Genomic DNA, 23,259 nt, shown 5'->3' on the forward strand with positions numbered 1-23,259 from the left:
AGCCTAAACAGGACTGGGCCCAAAGAAAGAAGCGCAGCCTCTTCCCTCCGGAGCCAACTTTCCAGACCCAGGCTTAGTCAGATGGATCGCTGGCTCCTGGCTGCATCTCTGATCCTGTTGGTGAAAGCTAGGACTTCAGTCTTTGGAAAGTGGAAGTCTTTACAAGTGTCTAATTTCTTCTCCACAGGGGACAGGCTAGATGAGAACTCTTGTTAAGTAGGAAAGGCTTAGCAAGGTGGTGGCTTTGGGCAAATTTCTTCTCCCCTATGCCTCTCCAAATAGGCAGTGGGACTGGAATCTCTCCAGTGATCCTCAAGAACTTTCTCCCATGCAGCCATGCTGTGTACTGGGCAAGTTTATGTGTCACGTTCACCCAGAATCCTGACCAACATCTGGGGGCAGGTGTGGAGATTAATGAGCTGCAGATTCTTTTCCTAACAGGTTTTCAGGGGTTCAGTTCTTCAGTGAGAAGCAGCTAAAGTGCAGATTCAATCCCACCTCCCATGTGTGTCTTCTTTCTTCTGCCCTTCAGGGCTCAATTACCCTCAAGGGTTCCTGTAATGTATCCCTGTAATTGGCTCTCAATTGCTCCACAAAACAGTCATGTGGGCATAGCCACAGTGCCAGATATTGGCCCTGAAAGGCCCTGGTGGCGCTCGCCCCTCCCCTCTCCCATCTGGCTCTCCAGCAGCTGGGAAAGATGGGCAGAAGTGACACAATGCCAGTGAAGTGCTTGGGGACTGAGGGCTGGTGCCAGGAAAGGGCCAGGGAGAGAGGAAGTTGGAGGGAAAGTGACAGAAAAGAATGGTGTCCCAGGAATACAAGGAGCCGGTGGTGGGGGGGGGGGTGCTATGAATGGCAGAACTTGGTGCAGGACTTCTCCGAGCCTTGGAGGGATGCAGGAGAGCTGCAGGAAGATGCTAGGACAGCCCTTCCCCAGGCCGCAGCTGCCTGCATTAAGTATCTTCCTGGTAGGAAATACCAAAGGGGAAGGATGCATAATGAATGGAGGAGAAAGTGCCTGCTCTTCCCTGGCTATCTCCATTTGTCAAATAAAACATAAGCTGCCTGTTACACCTTCCCAGAGTCATGGGGCTGCCCTGGGCCTTTTGTGGGCCAGCCAGGTTAGAGTGGCACCCTGTCCTTCATGCCAGCCAATCCCAGGGTGCTGGACGCTCTGGACTCTGGTGACGGCCGTGGAGATGTGGTGGCAGCAGAACTGACAGAGAGAGAGGATCACAGTCCTCCAGGGTTATCCCTAGAAAAGCCAGAGCAGGGATGCAGGCTCGGGACAGAGCATTTCCTATCCAGAGTCCCTACGATATCTGGCAACACCCATTTGCCCTGTGGAAGTCTGCATATATGGTGAATGCTTGCCCAGGGGCAAGGGAGACAGGAGAGAAAGGGACAGCTGGCTTTGCCCTTTAGGACAAGGACCCATGAGAGATACCCCTGTGGTGGGGACATAGCAGAGGATACAAGGCATCCATCTAACCGTGGTGGCAACTGACCAGCCAAAAGAGACACATCCTTTGAATTGACTGCTGTTGCAGCCAGTGAGCCTTAGGCCGAGAGCAATTGCAGATTTAACTCAACATGACTTAAGCAATAAGGCCTCAAGAGAGATCAGTTTTAGGGTTGGTTAAATCAGCATCTTGCCAGCCTGGTCAAACATCCATGGTTTTTCCTTCCTTCCAATCCTCAGTGGGACTTGCTACCTCCCATGCACAAAATGGCTGCAGCAACTCCAAGCATATGTCCTGCCCTAACAACACACAGAGGCTAGAAGAAAACCTAGCTCTGTTCTTTTGAAACACTTCCCTTGGATGCCTGGCAGGCATTGCTCACATCTCATTGACCACATTTGAGTCATATATGCATGCTTAAAGTTGCCACTGGCAAGGCGGACGAAGTTCCCAGAAGTGGCTTTGGCACATCCAACTTGATCCAGGGTCCTGTGAAGTCCTGGATTGGAGCTCTCTCTCTCTCTCTCTCTCTCTCTCTCTCTCTCTCTCTCTCTCTCTCTCTCTCTCTCTCTCTCTCTCTCTCTCTCTCTCTCTCTCTCTCTCTCTCTCTCTCTTCCCATTAAGGTCGCAGTTGCTATTCCCTTTGACAGCCGAGGAAGGGAGCTCGCAGGATGTGAAGTTGCTTTCTAAGGTGCCCCGAAGAATCTGGACGGAACCTGGGTCTCCCTCCAGACATTGGCTCTGGGGCTTCGGAATGGCATGGCACCAACCTTGGCCTCGCTCTTAGGAGAGGAGGCTGGGGCCTTGACTCTCGCCAGCCACCTGGCATTGCTCTCCCTGCATCCCAGCCGTCTCTGGCCACCTGCTGCCCTCTCTTCTGCTCTCCTGGGGATCAGATGCCCTGGGTGGCTTCGGGTGTCAGTCGTGGCTGCTCCCACAGGAAGGTGAAATCAGATCATTGCCTGTGACCCTCTTGGCAAGAGTCCCCGAGTGGAGCTTTAACTCTTCCTTGTCTCAGCCTGCGGGAGCAGCCAGGACCAGCCCCAGAGCACTTTGGTGGCTGGCTCCAGGACGAGCCCTAAACATGCCTAAGCCCACTTAATCCCTGTGCCTGGTCTTCAGGATAGAGAGGGTCAGTCGGTGTTGTAGAGGGTGAGCCAGGCTCAGGGAGGCTGTGTGACTCATCCAGGGTCACACAGCTGGGAAGTCCCAGGACTAGGGCAGCACACAGGGCTGCCTGGTTCCCTGGAGACTACGCTCAGCTTGAAGCCAGCTGTTGGGCGGGGGGGGGGGGGGGTGCACCTGGAACCTGCCTAGGATGGGGTTTCCTCTCTCCTCTGCCCTTTTAGGACATGTATCATAGAAGCAGCCTTGGCCCTGCCGCCTGTGGGCTGGTGTCTGGGGAAGGGTTTCCTGTACAGTTGTGCAAATGGGGAGACTTGGGTCCAGGGACGAGGAGGAGCTGGGTTCTGGGTCTTCATGTCCAGCATGGAGCTTCCTGACCTTGCTTCCTACAACTACAAGAAGAGGCTGGACTGGTATCCCACAGGCCCTGCCCTGTGGCTTGACAGCATCGGTTGTCAGCATCGGGGGGAGGCTTCTCTAAGGCACCTTGACTCTTTCCTCCTGCAGGGGGGACTGCAATGGGATGGGGGCTGATCTTCCCCTCCTCCCCTGCCCTCCCCCCTCCACGGTGGGATCTGGATGGGAACTTGTGTCACTTGTGTCTGTCTGTCTCCAGGGGTTTTCTCTTCACCTGCATCTTGGTCTCCTATGCCTGCCACCTGGCCTCCACCCAAGGAGCTCCTGAAGGTAGGTCTGTCTTCTCTTTGTCCAGGGGCAGGCAAAGGAGGGTGGAAGGAGCCCGGGAACTCAGGCGCAGCAGTTCCCTCTGGCCTGACTTGGAAGTCAGGTCTCAGTTTTCCCATCCAGAGAATAGAGCCAATTACAGGTACATCCCCTTTGGGGCTTGAATGGAGCTTTTGAGGGCTCTGAGTGGAAAGGAGGAAGGGCTGTGCTTGGCACCTGGGCCAATCTCAGTGCTTACTTCAGGCTCAGCTGTCCTTATTTGTTCCATAAATCCCCTGAGAACTGCTTATAGGGGCATGAAGGCCATGAGTGTCATAGATCACGGCCTGGCACCCTACCCTCTCCCTCCTGAGAGGTCCTGTTTCCTCGCCTGTCTCTGAGGAGCTGTCCAGGGGACCAGGACAGCCATAGGCTGGCGTCACAGCTACCCATGGAAAACCCAGACCTCTCCCACATCTGTTTGTCAAGAGGCCTCGAAGGCCGTGAGGCCTCTTAAAATAGCCACTCCTCCCGCCCACCCTCCTCCTCCACAGCTGCATGTGTTCTGGAGCAGGCAGCAGGCACTCTGGGTATCCCCGTGGGCTGACCTGGCCCCCAGGCAGGGATTGGGTCTCTGGGAGGGGAGGGCCATGCCCGGAAGAGACTTCTGTCTGGCAGTATTTGGTGCACGTCATATTTTCCAAGCTGCGTCCCCTGACAAAGTAGGTGAACAGCTGTCCAGAGTCCTGAGTCAGGCGTGGGGGTGGGGGTGGGGCAGCCGAGCTGCGCTCAGCCAGGTTTATGTAATAAAGGGAGCTCACTGCGGCCAGCTGGCCGGGCTGTCACATCTTGGCATAGGGCTGAGTCCATTCCCTGTCCCCTCGGCAGGATCCTGGATATGTCTCCCCTCTGGTGGTCGGGAACGGGGGTCCTGAGCTCCTCCTCCAGCAGTGCCATCTCAGCCAGCTTCACAGCTTGGGTGAAGTTATTGCCTGGAACTTCTCTGCCTAGCTGGCATCAGCAGATGTCTCATGGGGCACGAGTGAGGAAATGCATGCAAAAAGCATGCTCATTTTGAACTGTTGTTATCAATGGTTTTGTTCCCTAAAGATTTGAGTAAGCAGCCTTTCACTACTCCCCGGGGGAGGGGGGGTGCTCACAGGGCTCAGAGATCCACAGCAGACCCCAAATCAGAGTGTGAGGCTTTAGCAACAGTCTTCGGGGGACCCCCGGAGCCCACCCAGAGAGGGTGGGGAGGGACCCTCACCTACCTGCCTGCCACACATACCCTGTGGCATTCCGTGGGCTGCACTAACTAGCTGGGGGCTTCATGTGTGGATAGCAGTGTGATCAGACCCCAGAGCCCCCAGTGGCCGTCCAGGTGAGGCTGATGGGTGCAGGTAGCTTCCTACTCCCACCTCTTCCCCACTCCAGTGGCTACTTCCATCCAAAGCTGTGCAGTTGACAGTGTTTTGTGGTAATGAGAGAATTCCAATGATTGAAACACATTAAGACCACGAAGAGGGGCTGGGGATATAGCCTAGTGGCAAGAGTGCCTGCCTCGGATACACGAGGCCCTAGGTTCGATTCCCCAGCACCACATATACAGAAAAACGGCCAGAAGCGGCGCTGTGGCTCAAGTGGCAGAGTGCTAGCCTTGAGCAAAAAGAAGCCAGGGACAGTGCTCAGGCCCTGAGTCCAAGGCCCAGGACTGGCCAAAAAAAAAAAAAAAAAAAAAAGACCACGAAGAGAATCCACGAGCAGGGATTTATTGAAGCTTAGGATGTGGAGGTCAACAGAGGTGGGAGAAAGGGTGGGGAAGAGGAACCGGAAGCTACGGCGGCAGCACCTTGGAGCTGCCATGTTGTTAGAGCAGAACAGAAGGGGCTGTTCCAGGCTAGCCCAGTTCTCCATTCTTTTGCAGACGGGGCAAATGGGGCCCTCAGGCCAAGAGGAGACTTGGGCAAAGTGGCCTGATGGAGGGCTTGGGTGAAAGCAATGAGGGCATGGCCTAGGGTGCAGGCACTACTTCACCGCCTCATCTTCCAGGGTAGGGAACTAAGGTGCGGGTCCGGTCTTTTTCTGCTTGTGGCTGGCACTTTTCCTGCTCACTCTGCCACTTGACCCGCCCCTCTAGTTCCAGCTTTTGCTGGTTAAATGGAGATTAAGAATCTCACAGAACTTTTCTGCTCTGGCTGGCTACAAACCATGATCCTCAGATCTCAGCCTCCTGAGTAGCTAGGATTCTGTATGAGCCACCCACCTGGCCAGAGTCTTCCTCTTGAGGTCGGTTCCCTCATAGATAGATGGGGAAATGAAGCGCTCAGGTTTCAGGGTTGAGAAATGGCAGAGCTAGGACTTGAAGCCAGGAAGTCTGTGCTTTTGAGCCTTGACCTGCAAGGCTTTGCAGCTGGACAATGGGTTGCAGCACAGATCAGATAGTGATCACGCCATCCCGGATGTGTGAAGAGCACCCATGCTAACTGTCCGCTTCTCTGCCCTTCCCTCCCAGATGTGGATGTCCTCCAGAGGCTGGGCCTTGGCTGGACAAAGGCAGGGGGCAGCCGGAGCCCCGTGCCCCCGGGCGTCATTCCGTTCCAGTCAGGCTTCATCTTCACGCAGCGGGCCCGGCTGCAGGCACCCACGGCCACTGTCCTTCCTGCTGCGCTGGGCACGGAGCTGGGACTGGTGCTGAGTCTCTGCTCGCACCGTGTGAACCATGCCTTCCTCTTTGCCATCCGCAGCCGGAGGCACAGGCTGCAGCTGGGTCTGCAGTTCCTCCCCGGCAAGACGGTGGTCCACCTGGGGCCCCGGCGCTCCGTGGCCTTCGACCTGGACGTGCATGATGGCCGCTGGCACCACCTGGCCCTCGAGTTCCGCAGCCGCTCCGTGACCTTGGTGACGGCCTGTGGGCAATGCCGGCTGCCCATCCTGCTGCCTTTCCAAAGGGACCCCGCGTTCGACCCTCAGGGCTCCTTCCTCTTGGGGAAGATGAGTCCTCGCGCTGTCCAGTTTGAAGGTGCCCTCTGCCAGTTCAGTGTCCACCCAGTGGCGCAGGTCGCTCATAATTACTGTGCCCATTTGAGGCAGCCGTGTGGACGCGCTGACCTGTACCGGCCCCAGCTGGGGGCCCCTTTTCCTCGGGACTCTGGAAGTCCCATTGCCTTCCAGCCTGACTTGGCCTTTCTCGGCCTGGAAAACCTCACCTCTGCCACCCCAGCCCTGGGGACACGGCCAGCGGGCAGGGTGCCCACAGCAATGGTGGCTCCAGCCGTACCCTTGAAACCCCTAAGGACTAACCCTGGAGACCCTCCTCAGCATAGCGCTGGAAGAGACCCAGCCTGGACCCCACTCCCACCTGCCAAGCTGCCCACCAGGAAAGCACCCCTGCCCCTGCCCCCAGCCTCTCTGACCAGATCCACCCAAACGCCTCCTCCAGCCACTGCCCAGCCACGGCAGAAGAGCTCAGCCACCAAGAACCCTAAAATTCTCTCCACCAAGCCTTCAGCTACTTCAGTCGCCACCAGCAAAAGCCCTAGTCCTACTCAGAAGACCACTCCCCCTTCATTCACAAAGTCAGCCCCACCCTCCCAGAAGCCAGCCCCTCCTTCTTTCACAAAGCCAGCCCCATCCTCCCAGAAGCCAGTCCCAGCTTCATTCACAAAGTCAGCCCCACCCTCCCAGAAGACCACGCCCCCTTCATTCACAAAGTCAGCCCCACCTTCATTCACAAAGTCAGCCCCACCCTCCCAGAAGCCAGTGCAACCCGCCTTCCTCCCAGCTCTTGCCCTACCTTCTGCCACCCAGGAGAAGCCAATTCATCGGAGTACCCAGACATCACACCCTCCACTACCCAGTGCCCGGCCCCTGCTGCCTGCCTCCAGCTCCTCTAAAAAGTCTATTATTCCCACGGTAGCCCGGACAGAGGCCAAGCTAACCAGCAGTGCCGGCAAGCTGGTCTCTGCGCACCCCCGCACCTCCCGACCTCCCCAGCCCACTATTTTACCCCGGTCTCCTGCCCTCCGTTCTGGCTCCACCAGAACCACTAGGCCACCTCCAACCTCACACACTGGAACTCCTAGAACAGCATCTCCTCCCTTGGCTCCTGGCCTAGCCTCCACTGGGAGCAAGAAGCCCATCGGGGTGGAGGCTGCCCAGAAAGCAGGGTTCAAGAGCAGTCCCCGGAATCCTGTCCCCCTCCGGCCTGGGGAAGCAACCAGGGATGTCCCGACGAGTGACTCAACCAACAGGCCTGGTGGGCAGACATCTCTGCCTCCAGTCTTGGCCCCGGTGAGAGTCCTGTCCTCCAGCCCCAGGCCCACTAGCAGCGGCTACTCTTTCTTTCATCTGGCCGGACCCACACCTTTCCCCCTGCTGCTGGGGCCTCCAGGACCCAAGGGAGACTGCGGCTTGCCGGTGAGTCTGGTGGGGTCTGGGTGGGTGGCTGTGGGCAGTTTGGAACAAGAGGCTGGGAATGCCTGTAATCTGAATTACTTAGGAAGCATAGGTAGGTGGATTGCTGTCCAGGCTGGCCTGGACAAAGAAAGCAAGACCTTGAAAAAGAACCAGTGCAACAAAAGCTGGGGCATGGCTTAAGTGGTAGAGTGCCTGCTTGGCAAGCATGAGGTCCTGAGTTCAAACCTCATACTGTCCTCCCCCCACCACCAAGAAAAAGAAGAAACAAAAAAAAGACACTGCTGCCTATAAGGGCAAGAGAAAAGGTGCAAACTAGAACCAGGAAGTGGTTGTAGGCCAGGCCTTGACTTGAACCCAGATCCTGTCACTGGCTCCTCTGTCTCTATGATTGTACATTTTGCTGTAGGTTCATGAGCCATTGACACAAGCTGAGGAGTGATAGCCCCCACCCTGAAAGAAAACAAAACACAAAAAAAACCCTGGGCTTTGGTTGGCCCAGGTTCAAGGTCATTTGTTGCTAACCCAATTGCAAAGGTCGAGTGGCTTCAGGAAGGCAATAACCGATTGGCCCCTTGTCTTGGCGAAGGAGCAGCCAAGTAGTCTCCGGAGCCAGGCCTCCTGCTCCCGATCGGGCCCTGAGGCCAGCAGCTTGTCTGGGATCTGTGGACAAAGGTTACAGAGGAGAAGCTCTAGATATGTTTTGCTTGGCACAGGCAGCATTCTTTTAAAAAAAAATAATCTAGTAGTTACTGACATTAAAAAATATGTAAGAGTTCTACAAGTCTCAATGACCAGCTTCTCTTGGAAAATGCAAGCTATATGGTGGCCCTTGAGTGACCCCATCAGATAGGACTGGCTACCGGTCCTCCCTCTCCTCCCACTTGGGTATTCCAGCACACTGCTTCCCTGCCTGGCTGGTACCCATGCGCATTTGATGTGTGTCCCTAGGAAAGGAGTCTGTGATGGGGAAGGTCAGCAAGGGTGAGAAAGAGCAAGGAAAGAAAGAAGGAAGCAAGGGAGGGAGAGAGGGAGGGAAGAAGGCAGAGAAGGAAGAGAGAGAGGGAGAGAGGGAGGAAAGAAGGGAAGAAGGAAAGAAACATTCCAGTACAGGAGATGGTCTCAGGGTTGATGCCTCTGGTTTGCCTCTGGGATCGTCTCTAGGGGCAACGACCTTCTCACAGCTGGAAGCCAATTCCTCCGGGTGGGGATTGGTGGGATGGAGCTTCCAGAAGGCTCCAGCAGCCTCTGTTCTCTCCCCCTTCGTTGGAGATGACCGTGGTGCAGTGGCTTTCCCCTGCCTCCCTAGAGCTGGGTCTCCCACTGGGCTCTGTGTTTGAGGTTAGGGCTCTCACATCGTGGAGACGATGGCAGATGCTGGGAATTCCCGGGCCTTACAAACACACTTAATGAGTTTGAATAATCATATGGAATAATATTTATTCAGTTCTGTCTCCAAGGGGACGGAGAACCCGCCTTTATTATAACCATATTGGAAGCCTTATGGAAATGATATGCATTGCTTTACAATTATGTCAACATTCTGTTCCACTTCCATGTTCTGAAGCTGGCAGCCTTGAGATCTCCCAAGAAAAGGACAAGGAGCCTTCTGACTTCCCAGACGGCTCAGCCTGACCCTGGCCCTAGGTAGCCTTGGTCCTGACAAGCCAGCTTCCCAAACCCTGCTCAGGCCATGAGGCCAGAAGGTGTCACCTTCTGAAAGGCTAGAGAAGCCCTGGGTCCTAGTGCAGATCACACAGAAGGCCTCAGCCAAGCAGAGAAAGCCAGTCCTCCCTCTCCAGGCCATTAGAGGTATGGAGCAAGGCCAAGGCCTTGGCCAGGCAAGCAGAACTGAAGTAGGAGCAAGCAGGGCATAGGACCTGCCTCGGAGTCTATTGTATGCCAGAACCATCCTTTCTCTTGGAGTTTAGGGCTAGCCTGCCAGTTCCTTCTTGAGCGTCTCTGTTAAGGGAAACACTGGAGTTGGCTCAGCTAGTTGATCCCTGCAGGGTGGGTTTGACCCTCCACCTTGGGCAGATGAAGAGACAGAAGACTGTGCGCAGAGAGGACCAGAACTTGCCAAAGGCCACGGAGCACACAGGAGGCAGGGTTGAAATTCATACTTGAGGCTCACACTCGGTATATCTTGGGTGTCCACTCTTGGACTCAGGGCTGGGAGGTGGGAGCTTCCTAGGTGAAGCCACTCTGTCCTTGGCCATGGAGGAAGGGCTCAGTGTAAAAAAATCTCCTGTTTCCATGATTGGTTGAATTGAGGAGCTATTTCCTCCTGCATGGGGTCTCCATTGGTTGATTGGGACAGGATGCATGTGCTAGTCCCGCCTCTTTCCCCCTCCCCTACAAAGCTGAGTGCCCAGAGGTGGGCCAGACCAGGGAGGGACTTGTTCCAGCATGTTCTTGAAGAGGCTGGGATGCTACTCTGGGTCTCTGACCTCCAGCTAGGGCCAAAGCTCTTTCTGTCCCTCCAGCCCTGGTTGCCAAAGGCAAGAGAGAGGATGGCACCTGTCTACTCAGGTGCTGTCTCTGCCTTATGTCCTCATCTGCTCACCAGCTTGGAACCTGGCCCACGTCAAGTAGGAACCAAGACTCTTTGTGTGTAGAATGATGCTGGAAGAGGCATCTTGGAGCAGTGATGGCATGAATGCCCATCCTTGTGGCTCCTCCTTTATCTTCCCAGATCTGTTCCAGATCTGAGCCTAGCAGAGACACTTTAAGATGCCTGGCACAGGTGACACACAGGCTTGGGTTCCCATCCTGGCTCCACCAAGTCACTCTGGGCTTTACCTACTCTGAGCCTCCATTTCTGTAGAACATCATTGAATGGCTTCTCTCTCCTGAAAATTTGTGAGGTGTGTGGGCAGCTGCTGTAGGAAGGAGCACCATGGTGCCCTCTCTTCTGGCTATGCAGCAGGATTTTTTTTTGGGGGGGGGGCGGCGGTAGGCTTTTTGCTGGAGCCTTCTCTGCAGTGTGAGCTGGAGAGCGGAGCTTGAGAGAGTTCTGGGGCTGGGCCAGCCACTCCATGATCCTCAGGCGGGAACAGGAGGCTGCGTGGCGGAGGCCGAGACGGCTTGGTGATGCCTGGCAGTTGTGGGGGCCACCGTGAGAGCTGATCTGTGGGAGTCCTGGGAGGGGAGTGTGGAAAAGCCGAGCCAGGCAGGGAGGCTGTGGTTCACAGAGCTGCACAGAAGCCCTAGCAGGGAGGAGGCGAGGTGCGCTCTTATTCATTCACCATCCGGCCACTGGCATTTGCACACACTGTGCCTCTGTCAGCGTTACCTTGGAGAGCCTGGCTGAGGCCTGGCCACAGCCAAGGCTCTGTGAGCATCTGTGAAACGATGCGGGAAATCAGATCCTTACAAAGACCAGGTTGTTTCTACTCCTACACCAGACCCTCAAGGTTGCATAGAGAGAGCCCTGTGGCTAAGCAAAGCATGTGAGCTTTGATTTGGGATGACCTGGGTAGGAGTCAGCCAGCCATTCTTTCTTAAACACAGATGTTGATGGAGTGCCTGCATACCTGGTGCTGGGTGACCCTTGGCAAACCGCTTGGCTTCTCCGAGCCTTCGTTTGTTTCTGCCCTGGTAAATGGGGATATGGCACAACTTACCTTTCTAGCGTCCTATCGCTTTGATGAGATGATGTGACCAGAATTGGGACCTGGATCTGAGAAGGCTGCCATGGCTGTGATTGGTGCCGATGTTGGGGTTTGGGTGGGGAAATCTTGGGGGCTCATGGACGGGGCAAGGAGAACTCAGATGAGAGTGGATAAATGTGATGCAGAGCAGGGATTTAGAGGTGGAATTTCTGGGTACTCGCTGCCATCTCCGGGGCCCTCAGACATCTCATGGGGAGAAGTGGGGGTCAGAGCTTGAGATCACCCCCATGCATGGCGCCATTGAGATGTGTGGACAGCTGCTTTGTCCTGGCTTTGGCAGGCCCTGCGGGCCCATGCTGTGAGCAGGACAACATCCACGCTGGCTTGTGGGCTCCAGCAGGGTGTAGGGGTGAGGTGGCCTCTTAGAAGGAGGCATTAGGGTTTTCTGTGGACAGCACAGAAGCAACCAGCAGAGGCTGGTGACACCCAGGGTCCTGGGAATGCATCAAAGTGTCACCTGTGGCAACTGGGCCTGGGGGGGCGGGCAGGGGAATGAAAGAGGGGTGGTTTCACACCTGAGATCACAGATAATTCAGCAGGGAGGGCCCAGGCGAAAAATACACTATCCTCTCCTTGCCACCAGCAAGGTTCTGGCTGGTGAGATGGGGAAGGGGGTGGAGGGGGGATACCTCCATTATCTAAAGCCCACTGGAAGCCAGAGGCCAGCAAGCCAAGGGACACAGGCTGCAGTACTATCCGGGAGGCTAGCCAGTGAGCCCTTGTTACGGCAGAAGCTGAGTTCTTGTCTACTCCTTTCAGAGCTGCCCCCCCCCCCCCCCCGCGCCAAGCTGGATTCCTAGGAATTCCCGTGGGACAGCTCTGTCCCTCGGGCTCTCCCCTGGGTGCTTGGCACTGTGCTGCAAATCTCAGTGATAACTAGAGCTCAGATGGTCACGGGGGATGGCCCTTGCAGGCTTCCCGCCCACCCTCATGAGGCTACAGGCACAGAGAAGAAGCCAGAGACCCCAAGGTCATGGCTCAGGCCATGTGGCAATGAACACCATCCCCAGGCCTGGACTCACAGAACTCCCAGACCCCAGGCCTGTGAAATGTCTCCTTTCTCCCTGACTGCAAGGAAGATGCCAGCCGGGACCTACTTCTTTCTGCAAGACCAGCTGGGGACAAGGGTGGTCTTGTTCTGTGTGAAGGGGGTTCCCCTAGGTCTGGCTGTCAGAGGCCAAGACCCTGGGGAAGCAGGGCAGAGAGAAGAAGGGTGGCTGGCGTTTCCACAGCTCTGTGTGCGTGCACCCAAGTCCAGGCATCCTCCACCTCCCCGGCCAGCCAGGCCTGCAGCCCCCGCTCCCCGCCCCCTCTGCTCTGCACCCTCTCTGAGGCCCCGTTGTTTGCAGCGTGGAGTGGAAAATCCCACCCCAGCCCGTGAATCATCCCGGAGTCACTGCTCAGGCTTCGGGCCTGGAAAGAAACGGCAGCATTTTTCCACTGCATGGAGAGCAGGCAGGGGCTTGGCTAGAGGAGGGGGGCCCAGGGCAGCTGCCCTTCCCTGTGATCACAGAGTGGTCTCTGAGTAGCTGGGGGGCCTATTGAGCCCACACTGGGCTGGACTGAGGGGACCCAGACCCTAGTTGATGGGATGCGGGGACTAAAGAGGCCACAGCGGGCCTGGGACTGTCATATGCCAGGCTCCGGGCTGATGTCATTGGGTTGGCCTCTGCGTCCTGACTGGCACTGGACTCTTGGACTCTGCTCCGCAGATGTGGTGGGTGACGTCAGATTCCAGCCTGGACGCCCCCATTTCTGAGGTGGGAGGCATGGCAAGCGTGCAGACCACCGTCCACATGGGCGTCTGTCCCTCCCCTCAGCTCCGTGGCATGACCTTCTCTGAGGTGGGAATAATGCCGCTTTCCTTCTACCTAATGACCCTGACCCCAGTTCCCTCAAACCCCGAAAAACACCAGTGTTCACGTGTTTCGGGCAGTGTTCACGTGTTTCGGGTGTGATCGCTTTGTAGATCGCTACAGAAGCGTGGGGCTGTGGCGGGGCGGGGGGGGGCGGCTCGTCTGAAGCTATGTATCCGAGGAACCTTGTATGTGGGGAATTTGCCCTGAGAAGGAAAATGAGTCCAGTGGTGAATCTAGTCTCTGCCTCTTGTTAGCTGTGTGGCCTTGGGCAAGTCCTTTTGCCTCCCTGAGCCATCTCTGGCTTCTTACTCATGGAAAGGGCGCAGTATACCCATAGCAATGCTTAGCCTCAGCCCTCAGCAATTTCCCTTTAATTCTGAGTCACCTGGGAGAATTAGGTCAAGGGGGACTTTCTAGGAAACGGACATCATATACTCCTCCACCCCTCCCCCTGCCCCCAACACAGATGCAAGAGGGAGAAGGTGGCTTAAGCTTTGGAATAGAAAAGTTCCAGGAGCTGCTCCCTGGAAGTAATAGTATCGAGCGTTCGCTGTGCCAGGCACCAGATTAGCGCGTTTACAGATGACCTGCGGCTGGGTGCTATTATCACCCTCATCTGACAGTGATGCAGGCCTGGAGACAGGAAGCAGCTGGCACCGTGCCACCCAGCTAGTACACGGGGTGCCCAGCATGAGCCCAGGCCTGCGTCTTATACCACCGTCCCCACCAAAGCCAGTTCAGGAAGAGGGGAGGGCAGCCTGGCCTCAGATCCAAAAGCCACAAGCCAGCACTAGAAACGGTGGCCCAGCCCTGAGTTCGAGTTTAAGTGCATGTGCGGGATGGTAGGGAAGGCTTGCCCACAGTCTGGCTGCAGGCACAAGGCTTGTAGGAGCCCAAAACTTACCTGAGGCCATGCTGGGGGCTCCTCCTGCCCACCGTGGGGCTCTTGTCCAGTATCTGCCCATCTGGATGGGTGAATTTTACTTATGGATGAGTGGGCCCGGATGTGTTCATAGGCCAGAACTCCCCACTGTGGCTGCCCAGCGTGAGATCGGGATTAATTACCAGCCAAAAAAGCTCACTGGGTTTTCAACGCTGGGTCTAACTCTGGGCAGGAGATCTGGAATCTCGCTGAACCTTACTTGAAACAAATGAATTCCCCAGGCCTCACACATCCTCGAAAGCTGGGCTTCCTTGAAGGCCCTGGGCTCCCATTTGTCACTTGAGATGCCGGTTAATCCTTTTACTGCTTCTGGGGGGAAATGGGGCAACAGCTCTTGCATCCGTTTTAAAGGGGACTCTCACAGGCAGAAGGGATTGGACAACGTCCCCAGCTCTGACATCAGGAAAATCAGTATGGGAACAGAGGTCGGCCTAGGGGCGTAGTAAGCCACTTGGCTGCTTTCCTTCCTGTGTGAAGTGGGGAGACGTGAGGCTAGATGGGTGTTGGTGAAGTGCCACGCTTCAGGATGAAGCCTTTTCCTTCAGGAATGGGGAGCTGTCCAATGTGGTTGAGCAAAGGTGCACCCAGGACCCATGGGGGCGGTGGGGGGGGGGGGGGAAGCCTGAGGGCTTCAGAGTCTGGGAAAGACCAGCTGCTGCTTCTGCAAGGCCTGAAAGCCCCAAAGAGCATACGTTCCTCAGAGCAGGGACCTCAGTGGCCCCCTTCTGCTCAGCCCCAGCCTTCCATGCTCTGAGCCCTGGACAGGATTGGGGCATGACTGGCTGACCCCATTCTCTGCTGTTGCAGGTTGTTTTTTTGAACTGTATGATGCTAACTTTTTGCTTTCTCTTGTAGGGTCCCCCAGGGCTGCCTGGGCTGCCTGGACCTCCTGGTACACGAGGGCCTCGGGTAAGTGACCTCTTCTGGCAACAGCCCAACCAACAGCTCCTAAGTCCTAGCTTGTCATGTATTCACGTCCCTGACCCTCGCTAGCCTCCATTTTTTTCAGTCAGTGACATGGGGACAGGATTCAGGTGGTGGATGGAGCTTTGCAGATGGACATAGCAGACCATGGAGTCTCAGTACCGCATATGGTCCAGGATGGAGAGGGGACCCTGAAGACCATCTCCTTGAGCTTGATGTGGGCAGTATTTCTTCCTGGGATCATTGGGGGGTGTCCCTGGGTTATCTGGGGAGAGAGCCTGGAGGGGCCGTGATGGCTGTTCTGAGCTAGCCCAAGCCTAGTGACAATGGAGCCATGCGTGTCTTTCCTGTGCATCCTGTCACAATGGTCCCCTTTGACCCCTGCCCTAACATGAACCTCTGGAGGCCAGGGTGACTGTTGGTACCAGGGATAAGAGAGAGGTGTGACCAATATGGAAGCCCAGGCTCTTCCACAAGTGCAGGGTCCCTAGGGAAGTCTGTGATAGGGGTGGGAAACGCTGGCACCCATGCGAATCCATGCCCAAGCTGAATCAGCCTTTCCCACGGGTGCCTGGTGAGGTGCTGGCAGAGGGGACAGCATAGGGTGTATTTTTAGCTCTGGGCCCAATGGACGGCTCTGGTTATGCAATTATTTGGGCTCTTGTTCCTTTCAGATCTGGCTCTGTGCTCCCTGGGTCCTGGCTCGGGAATCTGCCATCTGCCCTGCATTTCCTCCTGGCTTCAGAGCCTCCAGAAAAGCACATGCCCAGAGTTGGGGGGACTACACAGGCGTCAGGAGTCTATTAGACATGAAACCTCACAGACTGGCAGGGCATGGAGGCCCCTCAACCTAACAAGCTAGGCCCAGGCAATTGCCTTTTGCTCTCCAACCTCCCTGAACCCACCAGTCCTCTGCCTGTTGTTAGCTCTCCTTGTCCATTCAGACCATCCCCTGTTCTGATGCCCACTCCCCCTTGGAGCTCCTTAGGGACCCTATCTGCACCCCTAGATGGACCAGATTGCTGTCTGAAAGTTCCCGTCACCCACCGGACCCTTTTCACTGGTGACCTCATTCTCTTTCTAGCCATCCTGGGAGATAGGGGCCAGTGGTCTCATTTTGCAGATGAGAAAACCGGAGCTAAGAAAGCTTGCTTTCTTCAAGGCTACCTTTGAGACAAGTCAGGGTGATTGCTGGAGCCAGGGTCAGGCCCAGGCAGTCTGGCTCTAAGGCCTACCATCTTTACCATCTATGGTGTTAATTTTTCTGTCTACCCAACCAAGCCTCTGCTTCGCCCTTCCCCCCCTCAGAGGTGTTTGGCAAAGAATTCTCATCTGGAAGTCAGGAACATTCCACCTAGAAGCTGTGCAATCTTAGGCAAGTCCTTTCTCTCCTCTTGGCCTCAGTCTCCCCATCTAGGAACCCCAGGCCCTTCCCATTTCTCCTCAGCTCTGGGCAGCTGCTTTTCAGCTAGACTTCCAGGCACACTGCCTGCCCTTCCTCCCCCCCCCCCCCACTCCTGTTTCTAGGCTGGAAATTCCATAGATCATTAAATTCCACAGATAATAGAAAGCTGCCTGCCATAATCCCAGTGCCGGTGGACAGATGGCAATGCTGGGGCTCTGGGATATGCAGGGTCTCCTTGGAGGTCACTAAGAGCCACGTGGCCCCATCCCTTCCCACCTCCACATCCTCCCTAGCCCATCCAGGGACATTGGGGAACCCCTGGCCCTCCCCCACCCAGCTTTCTGGGCTGCAACATTTATAGAATTGTCTGCTTGGCTCACAGTCAACTATGTCTCTCTCTCTTTTTGCAAGGCGGTGGCTGAAGCGGGTGGGGAGGTGTGTACGTAGGGAAGCAGGATACCACAAGCTGCACATGGGGTGACTGAGTGCTCTACCACCCCTCTGGGACAGCCGGGGGTGGAGGGGGGCACAACTGAGATCAGGCGGCCACCCTGAGCCTGGCATACCACAGGGCTAGTGGAATGAGTAGGTGCTGGGTGTCAGGGACATCTCTTCACACACCTGAACTTGATGTTTAATCCCCAGCCTGGCTTTTTCCGGACTTCTTAGAGACTCCTTGATGCCAGTGACAGGACAGATGGGGAGAGGGAGACGAGGCTCTGGGGGGGTGGGGGGTGGGGGGAGAGGGGGTGCGGAGATGCAAAACTGGCACAAGGTCTGACACCCAGGATCCATTTGCAGGCCAGGAGCCTGCGTTTGGTGGGCTGTTGGAAGGGCCTAGGAGGGCATATGGTTTGAAGAGGAAGGTCGGACGTGGCACTTGTACATCTCTCAGGCTGAGGCTACTGTAGACACTGTCCCTTCCCAGTGCATTTGGAACAGGGGAGGGTCCCACAGAGACAGCGAGGGACGAGGGAAGGGATGAGGGAGGCGCCTCGGGCAGGCGGGCGGGTGGAATGTGATGGGCTACAGCTGGGAAGTTGGCCTCAGACAGGGGGAAGGAAGCAACTGCGTACACAGCTGGCCTGATGAGCCCAGGGGGGGCTGGAGTGAACCCGTGTGGCGAGGTTGGTGGGCGTGGGGATCTGTAGACCCCCTTCCCGTGCCCTGAGTATTGCTGCTGGGTAAAGACCTCCCCCCCTGGGGTGTCAGCTATCTCTGAGGGGTCTGTGTGGCTGGGCTAAAAGTTTGCAGCTGGGCTCTTGCTGGCGAAAGTGAACATGACAGGAGGCAGCTGTCAGAGGGTCGTGGGAGATGGTAGCCGGTAGCCGGGGGACCCTGTTCTCACTTGGCAACTGCTATGCTACCATGACCACGGCCCTTGGACTCTCTGGATGCAGTCTTCCAGAGGCTTCACGGAGTCCAGAGCACTGTCCCTCTGAAGGGACATTTGTCTACCTGAAGCTCTGGCCCTGTGCTGTGACCATAGGATGCTGTGTCTAGATCCAAAAGGGGCCACGTCCACTCTTCTGTGAGCTCTCATCTCTCAAGATGCCCGCAGAAGCCAGTGGGAGTCCAAAGGGGGCAGGAGTCCCTTTAGGATGGAGCAGTTCTAGAAGGTTCCCTGGAGGAAGTGGACTTTGAACCAGGCCTTGGAGGATGAGTCTAGGTTCCCACTAAAAGGATGCTGGAGTCAGCATGGGCCCAGGTGATGAGGAGAAATCAGTAAAGAATGGTGCAAGCCTGGAGAGGCTGGGAACGACTGATGGGCCAGGCCATACTCCCCAAGTGTGGAGTCAAGATGCAACTCCAAGGCTCAGGGGTCAGATATACCCTGAAGTCAGGCCCTGAAGTCAGATATACCTAGGGAATTGAGGTTCAAAGACAGCCTGGAAAGTCTGTGAGACTCTTATCTCCAAATAGCCACCACAAAGCTAGCAGTGGAGGTATGGCTCAAGTAGTAGTGTTAGCCTTGAGCAAAGAAGCTCAGGGACAGCACCCAGGCCCTGAGGTCAAGGCCCCCATCCTGGAGAGAGAGAAATATCAGCGAGCTTTGGCTTTCTTGTTCCAGGAGTAATGCTGGTAAATAGGGTGAAACTAAAGAATGTATGGGACGGGCTCACAGAGGCCTGGGCACCCCGGGTCTCCTCACAGGAGCGGAACAGCCTCGGCGGTGCTCCTCGGGCAGTGGATGACTGATTTTCTCTCACCTTTCCTTCTCCTTCCTCTTCAGGGTCCTCCTGGGCCGTATGGAAACCCAGGCCTGCCCGGTCCTCCTGGAGCCAAAGTGAGTATTGGCGGTGCCATCTGTAGATATGCCGGGGGAGCAAGTGCTGGGGTCAGGTCCTAGTTGGGCGTGTCCCAGGGCATTCTTGGTGAAGGGTCCCACAGCTCATTCCCCGTGCCCAGTTCAGTACTGACACTGGTGGCATAGGGAAGAGTCCTAAGTTCAGCTTCTAGCTGGGAGGGATGGGAGAGAAGGGTGACTAAGACCTAGAACCTTCCAAGGGAGCAAGCAGAAAGGTTGGGGGGGGGGGATGTGCTACCTGGGGCAGGCCTAAGATGTCACATGAAGAACTTAAGGCTTACTGGTGGCAAGGCATGCTGGGGAAGGCATCAGTTGTGCAGGAAGGACTGGGTAGGGACTGGGCGGAGGCAGGGACACCAGGGGAAGGGGGATAGAGGAGAGGTCAGCTTACAGCCTGGGAGAAGGTGGGAGAGAAAGGACAGAACTGGGAAGCCTTAGTGTTGATCTGAGTGACCAAGGCCAGGAGAAGAAATTGGATGGTCCCGAGCCAGGTGGAAGTCATATGAGCTAGAGCTGGAAGCACAAAGATACCCACCCCCCAACATTCCTGACTCCCCCACAAATCCTCCTCTAAATACTTGTACTGGCTTTTCCTGAGCCCTTATGGATGGGGTTCAGAAGATGTGGAAACCCCAGCTGTGGGCTCCTTCATGGGTTCCTGGAGCTCAGCAGCTGTCAGGGGTGTCTGGCAGTTTACAGTGAGTAGCTCAGATCCCTAAGAATATCTGCAGCAGCAACATCTAGGTAAAAGCCAAAAAGGTTTCAAGACAGGTGTGGTGTAGTGGCTCAAGCCTGTAATCCCAGATACTTAGGAGGCAGACAGCAGAGGATTGTGATGTTTTTTTCAGTGGTGGGGCTTGAACTCTGGTCCTGGACGCTGTCTCTGACCTCTTCAGCTCAAGGCTAGCGCTTTACCACTTGAACCACAGCACCACTTCTGGTTTCCTGGTGGTTAATTTGAGATAACAGTGTGGAACTTTTCCTGCCTGGCTGGCTTTGAACCACGATCCTTAGATCTCAGCCTCCTGAGTAGCTAGGATTACAGGCATGAGCCACCAGCGCCTAGTTGAGGATTGTGATTTGAGTCCAGCCTGGATGTAAAAGCTCATGAGATGCCATCTCAACCAGTGGCTGGGCACAGCGGTGCATACCTGCCATCCTTAGTAACACAGGGAAACTCAAGTAGGAAGATCATGGCCCAGGCTGCCCCTAATGTAAAGTGAGATCCTGTCTTGAAAATTACTAGTGGGAAAAGGGGCTGGAGACACGAATCAAGAGGCAGAGGACCTAGCAAGAGTGGGGCCCTGAATTCAGTCTCTCGGGAAAGGCAGAAGAAGTAGGAGGAAGAGAAGATGCAGTTGAGGAACTGAGGAGAAAGGGGGCAGAAACATCTGTGGTAGGAGGAGAAGAGCAGGAGGCTCCCAGCTCCAAGGCCTCCAGGCCTCACCTGTGCCAGCTGTCAGGTCACCAGGTGAAGAACAACCCTGGGCTTTTGGCTAGCTGCAGTCCAAGGCCATTCTTTGTCAGCCCAACTGCAAAGACCAATGGCTTGAGGAAATATTTCAATTAGGCCCCAGAGTGAAAAAGCAAGCACCCTCAAAAGAGCAGCCCCCACTGGCCAGTCAGCTTGGCTGTGGACCAAGTTCCTATAGAAACCATCTTAGGTATAAGATATCTTAGGTATAAGGATATGTAGGATTGGCTTTGAGCATTTGCATGGAACCTCAAGAGCACCAGCCTCAGCACCGACAGGCTGAGACTCTCTCACCAGGCCAAGCTTGGGCCTTCCTTGAAAGGCAGGCACTGGAATCTTTGGGTGACCAGTGCCCAGCAGCTGTCTGGGTAACTGGGGTGACCTGGGTTCTGTGTGTGTGTGAGTTGTGGGACTTGGACTCAGTACCTGGGTGCTCTCCTGCAGCTTTTTCACTCAAGGCCGATAATTCTACCACTTGACCACTTCTCCCTTTTTGGTAGTTAGTTGGAGATAAGAGTCGCATGGACTCTTTTGGGTTGGCTTTGAACCACGATCCTCAGATCTCAGCCTTCTGAGTAGCTAGGATTACAGGTGGGAGCCACCTGGCCACATCTGGCTGCCTGGGTTCTAATAAAGCAAATGCCAATGATAATAACCTCCCTGTATTGTGCCCTTTCTGTGTGCGGGCACCATGTATGCACTTAACCTGACTTGCCTCCTGTGAGCCCACAAAAACTGGAGACATGAATGTTCTACCTATTTACATGGGAAAACTGAGGCACTGGCAGATGAGGGCCCTATCTAGCAACCTGCTTCTAGGGGTCAGGCATAGTGAAGTTCCTTTGGATGCATCAGGATGTGGATCGGAAGTGTCAGACTTGCCTTTCCTGGCCTGTTCTGGATTGGGCCTGTTCCCTCCTGATCCTCTGCGTCTATGGCAATGTGTGCTCTGGCTGCTCCAGCGTCTCCTCTCTCTGGCTCTTAATGGCCTCTGGAGCACCACTGACAGTGCCATGGGGGAGGCAGGTGTGTGTGTGGGTCACAGCTGCTTGTCTCTCCATTTTGGAAAAGCAGCTCTGGGTGGGACACTTAGGCTAGGGTCTTAGAAGGGACCCATGGACCCCTGGACTCAAGTCTCAGGGATAGGGATTTGACTGTGCTCGAAGCTTGTTCTCTATGAACCCCACTGCAAAGGCCAAGTGACTTAATACAAACCATTCATCCATCTGGCCATGAGAGGGTGAATGAGTGCACAGCAGCTAGTGTAATGGGAGAGGGTGTGAGTTCCTGAGAATATGCTGGAAGCAAAGGGCTGCATCTCCCACGGGAAGATGAAAGGTTGCAGGGAAGAGGTTGTGCCCTTTGTCTGGACACTTGGTTCTGAGGTAAGGGTGGCCCCAGGGCAGACCATTCAGCCTGGAGACCTGGTTTTCTTGGTTGGCTCTGGGGCTGTCTTTGATTTCTTAGGTGACTTGGCCAGGATAGGGTTAAAACAGAGGCTCCCCCTGTATGGAGGGCACATGAATGTCTGAATCAGTGGAATTGCAGGGCTGGCCTCCCCGGGCCCTGTGCTAGGCCCTCACCGTCCAGGTCCGTGTTAGCTTGCAGAGCCATCTCGGTGGCCACCCACCTAGTTACTCCTCCTTGGCTTACTGAGCACCTACCATGTGCTTTCTTCAGCCCTAGTGGTATGGATCTTGGTGGCCTGGTGAGGATCTCTACTATGTAAGTCAGTTGTTGCAGATGACAAAGATCCCCTTAGCAGTCTCAAAGGTGGGAGACAGGTGGGTAGGTGGATCATGACAGAGTGAAGAGGAAAGGTGAGGACATTCATCCCCCTTCAGGTTTAGAGGAGTGCGTGGTAAAAGGGCTGAGGTGACCTCCTGGGTTTGCTGCTGGAAGGAGCTTTGTGACTGATAAAGCTTTGTGACTGAGCTCTAGGACTTATAAAGGCCAGGCCAGGCTGGCCTTTGTCTTCCCAGCTGCGTACAGTGTGGTGGCACATGCCATGTTCAGAGCAGGTAGGAAGGGGGCCTGTCAGCTTCTGCCTGGAGCTGAAGTCAAGGGCTATGAGCATAGGGCTGGGAATTCACTTGTCGAGCCACACCCGGTAAGTTGAGGAAAGCACAGGGGTTAAGAACATGGACTCTGGAGCCTGATGATCCAAGTTCAGATTCTAGCTCCTTCATCTTGTAGTTCTGTGGCCGTAGGAAAAGCATTGGAACTTCCCACACCTCCGTTTCCTCATCTGGAAAGTGCAGTGGTCCAGCCATCTGCCGCTCAACTAGGTCTACTGTGATGGGCAGGGCTGCCCTGGGAAAGGGCTTTGGAGGGTCAGCCCATATCAGATGCAGATTGGTACAACTCCTCTCCCTGAGGAGTGCAGAGGCCAACAAGAAAAGAAAACAAGCTAAACACAGAGGGAAATGGTTGGGCTCTAGGACTCCAATGAGAGACATGGCCTGCTCACGGGCCTCTGAGAAGGGGCAGATGTGATTGATCTGGCCTGGTCAGTGAGCAAGACCCTCCTGAAAGATGGGAGGGTTGAGCTGGAGTCGGCAAAGGTAGTGGGCAGTGGAGCCAAGAGTCAAGGGGAGGCAGGGACAGGAAGCAGGCCTGAGAGATTTGGGGGGGCTTTACCCAAAGAATGCCAGAAAGACACCAAAACTTGGGCAGAGGAGACGCGTCAGGGAAGGTTTGTGAGGGCCACCTGGGAAGCAAGACTTGACCTGTGGCCCACAGGGGAGGCCTGGAGCTACCCAGTGGGGGGCTGGGCAGAGGTGGAAATAAAGGGTCAGAGGTAGGGGAGGCTCCACAAGCCAGGATTACTGTAGGCATCAGGAAAGAACATACCTCTATAAGGGCAGAGGTTACTGCCACTGAGCTGGCAGGAACTGGGATGGAGACAGCCTTATGACCATTTATCCCCTTCTAGCCATGACTGAGGTTAGATAAGCATGGAAAAATCCAGAAGATTTTTAATGCTAGCAAAGCCAGTAGGTAGC

General features: G+C 55.4%; 1 protein-coding gene across 1 annotated transcript in view; it reads left to right on the plus strand.

Moving 5' to 3' along the window:
- Col27a1 (collagen type XXVII alpha 1 chain) overlaps positions 1 to 23,259 on the plus strand; it is a 110,443-nt gene that overhangs the window by 2,472 nt on the left and 84,712 nt on the right. Inside the window, 4 exon segments of the mRNA XM_048340049.1 lie at positions 3,208 to 3,278; positions 5,767 to 7,670; positions 14,999 to 15,052; positions 18,706 to 18,759. Coding sequence (XP_048196006.1) covers positions 3,208 to 3,278; positions 5,767 to 7,670; positions 14,999 to 15,052; positions 18,706 to 18,759 — 2,083 coding nt within the window.

This window comes from Perognathus longimembris, chromosome 1 (assembly GCF_023159225.1).
Source record: "Perognathus longimembris pacificus isolate PPM17 chromosome 1, ASM2315922v1, whole genome shotgun sequence".
NCBI classification, from domain to species: Eukaryota; Metazoa; Chordata; class Mammalia; order Rodentia; family Heteromyidae; genus Perognathus; species Perognathus longimembris.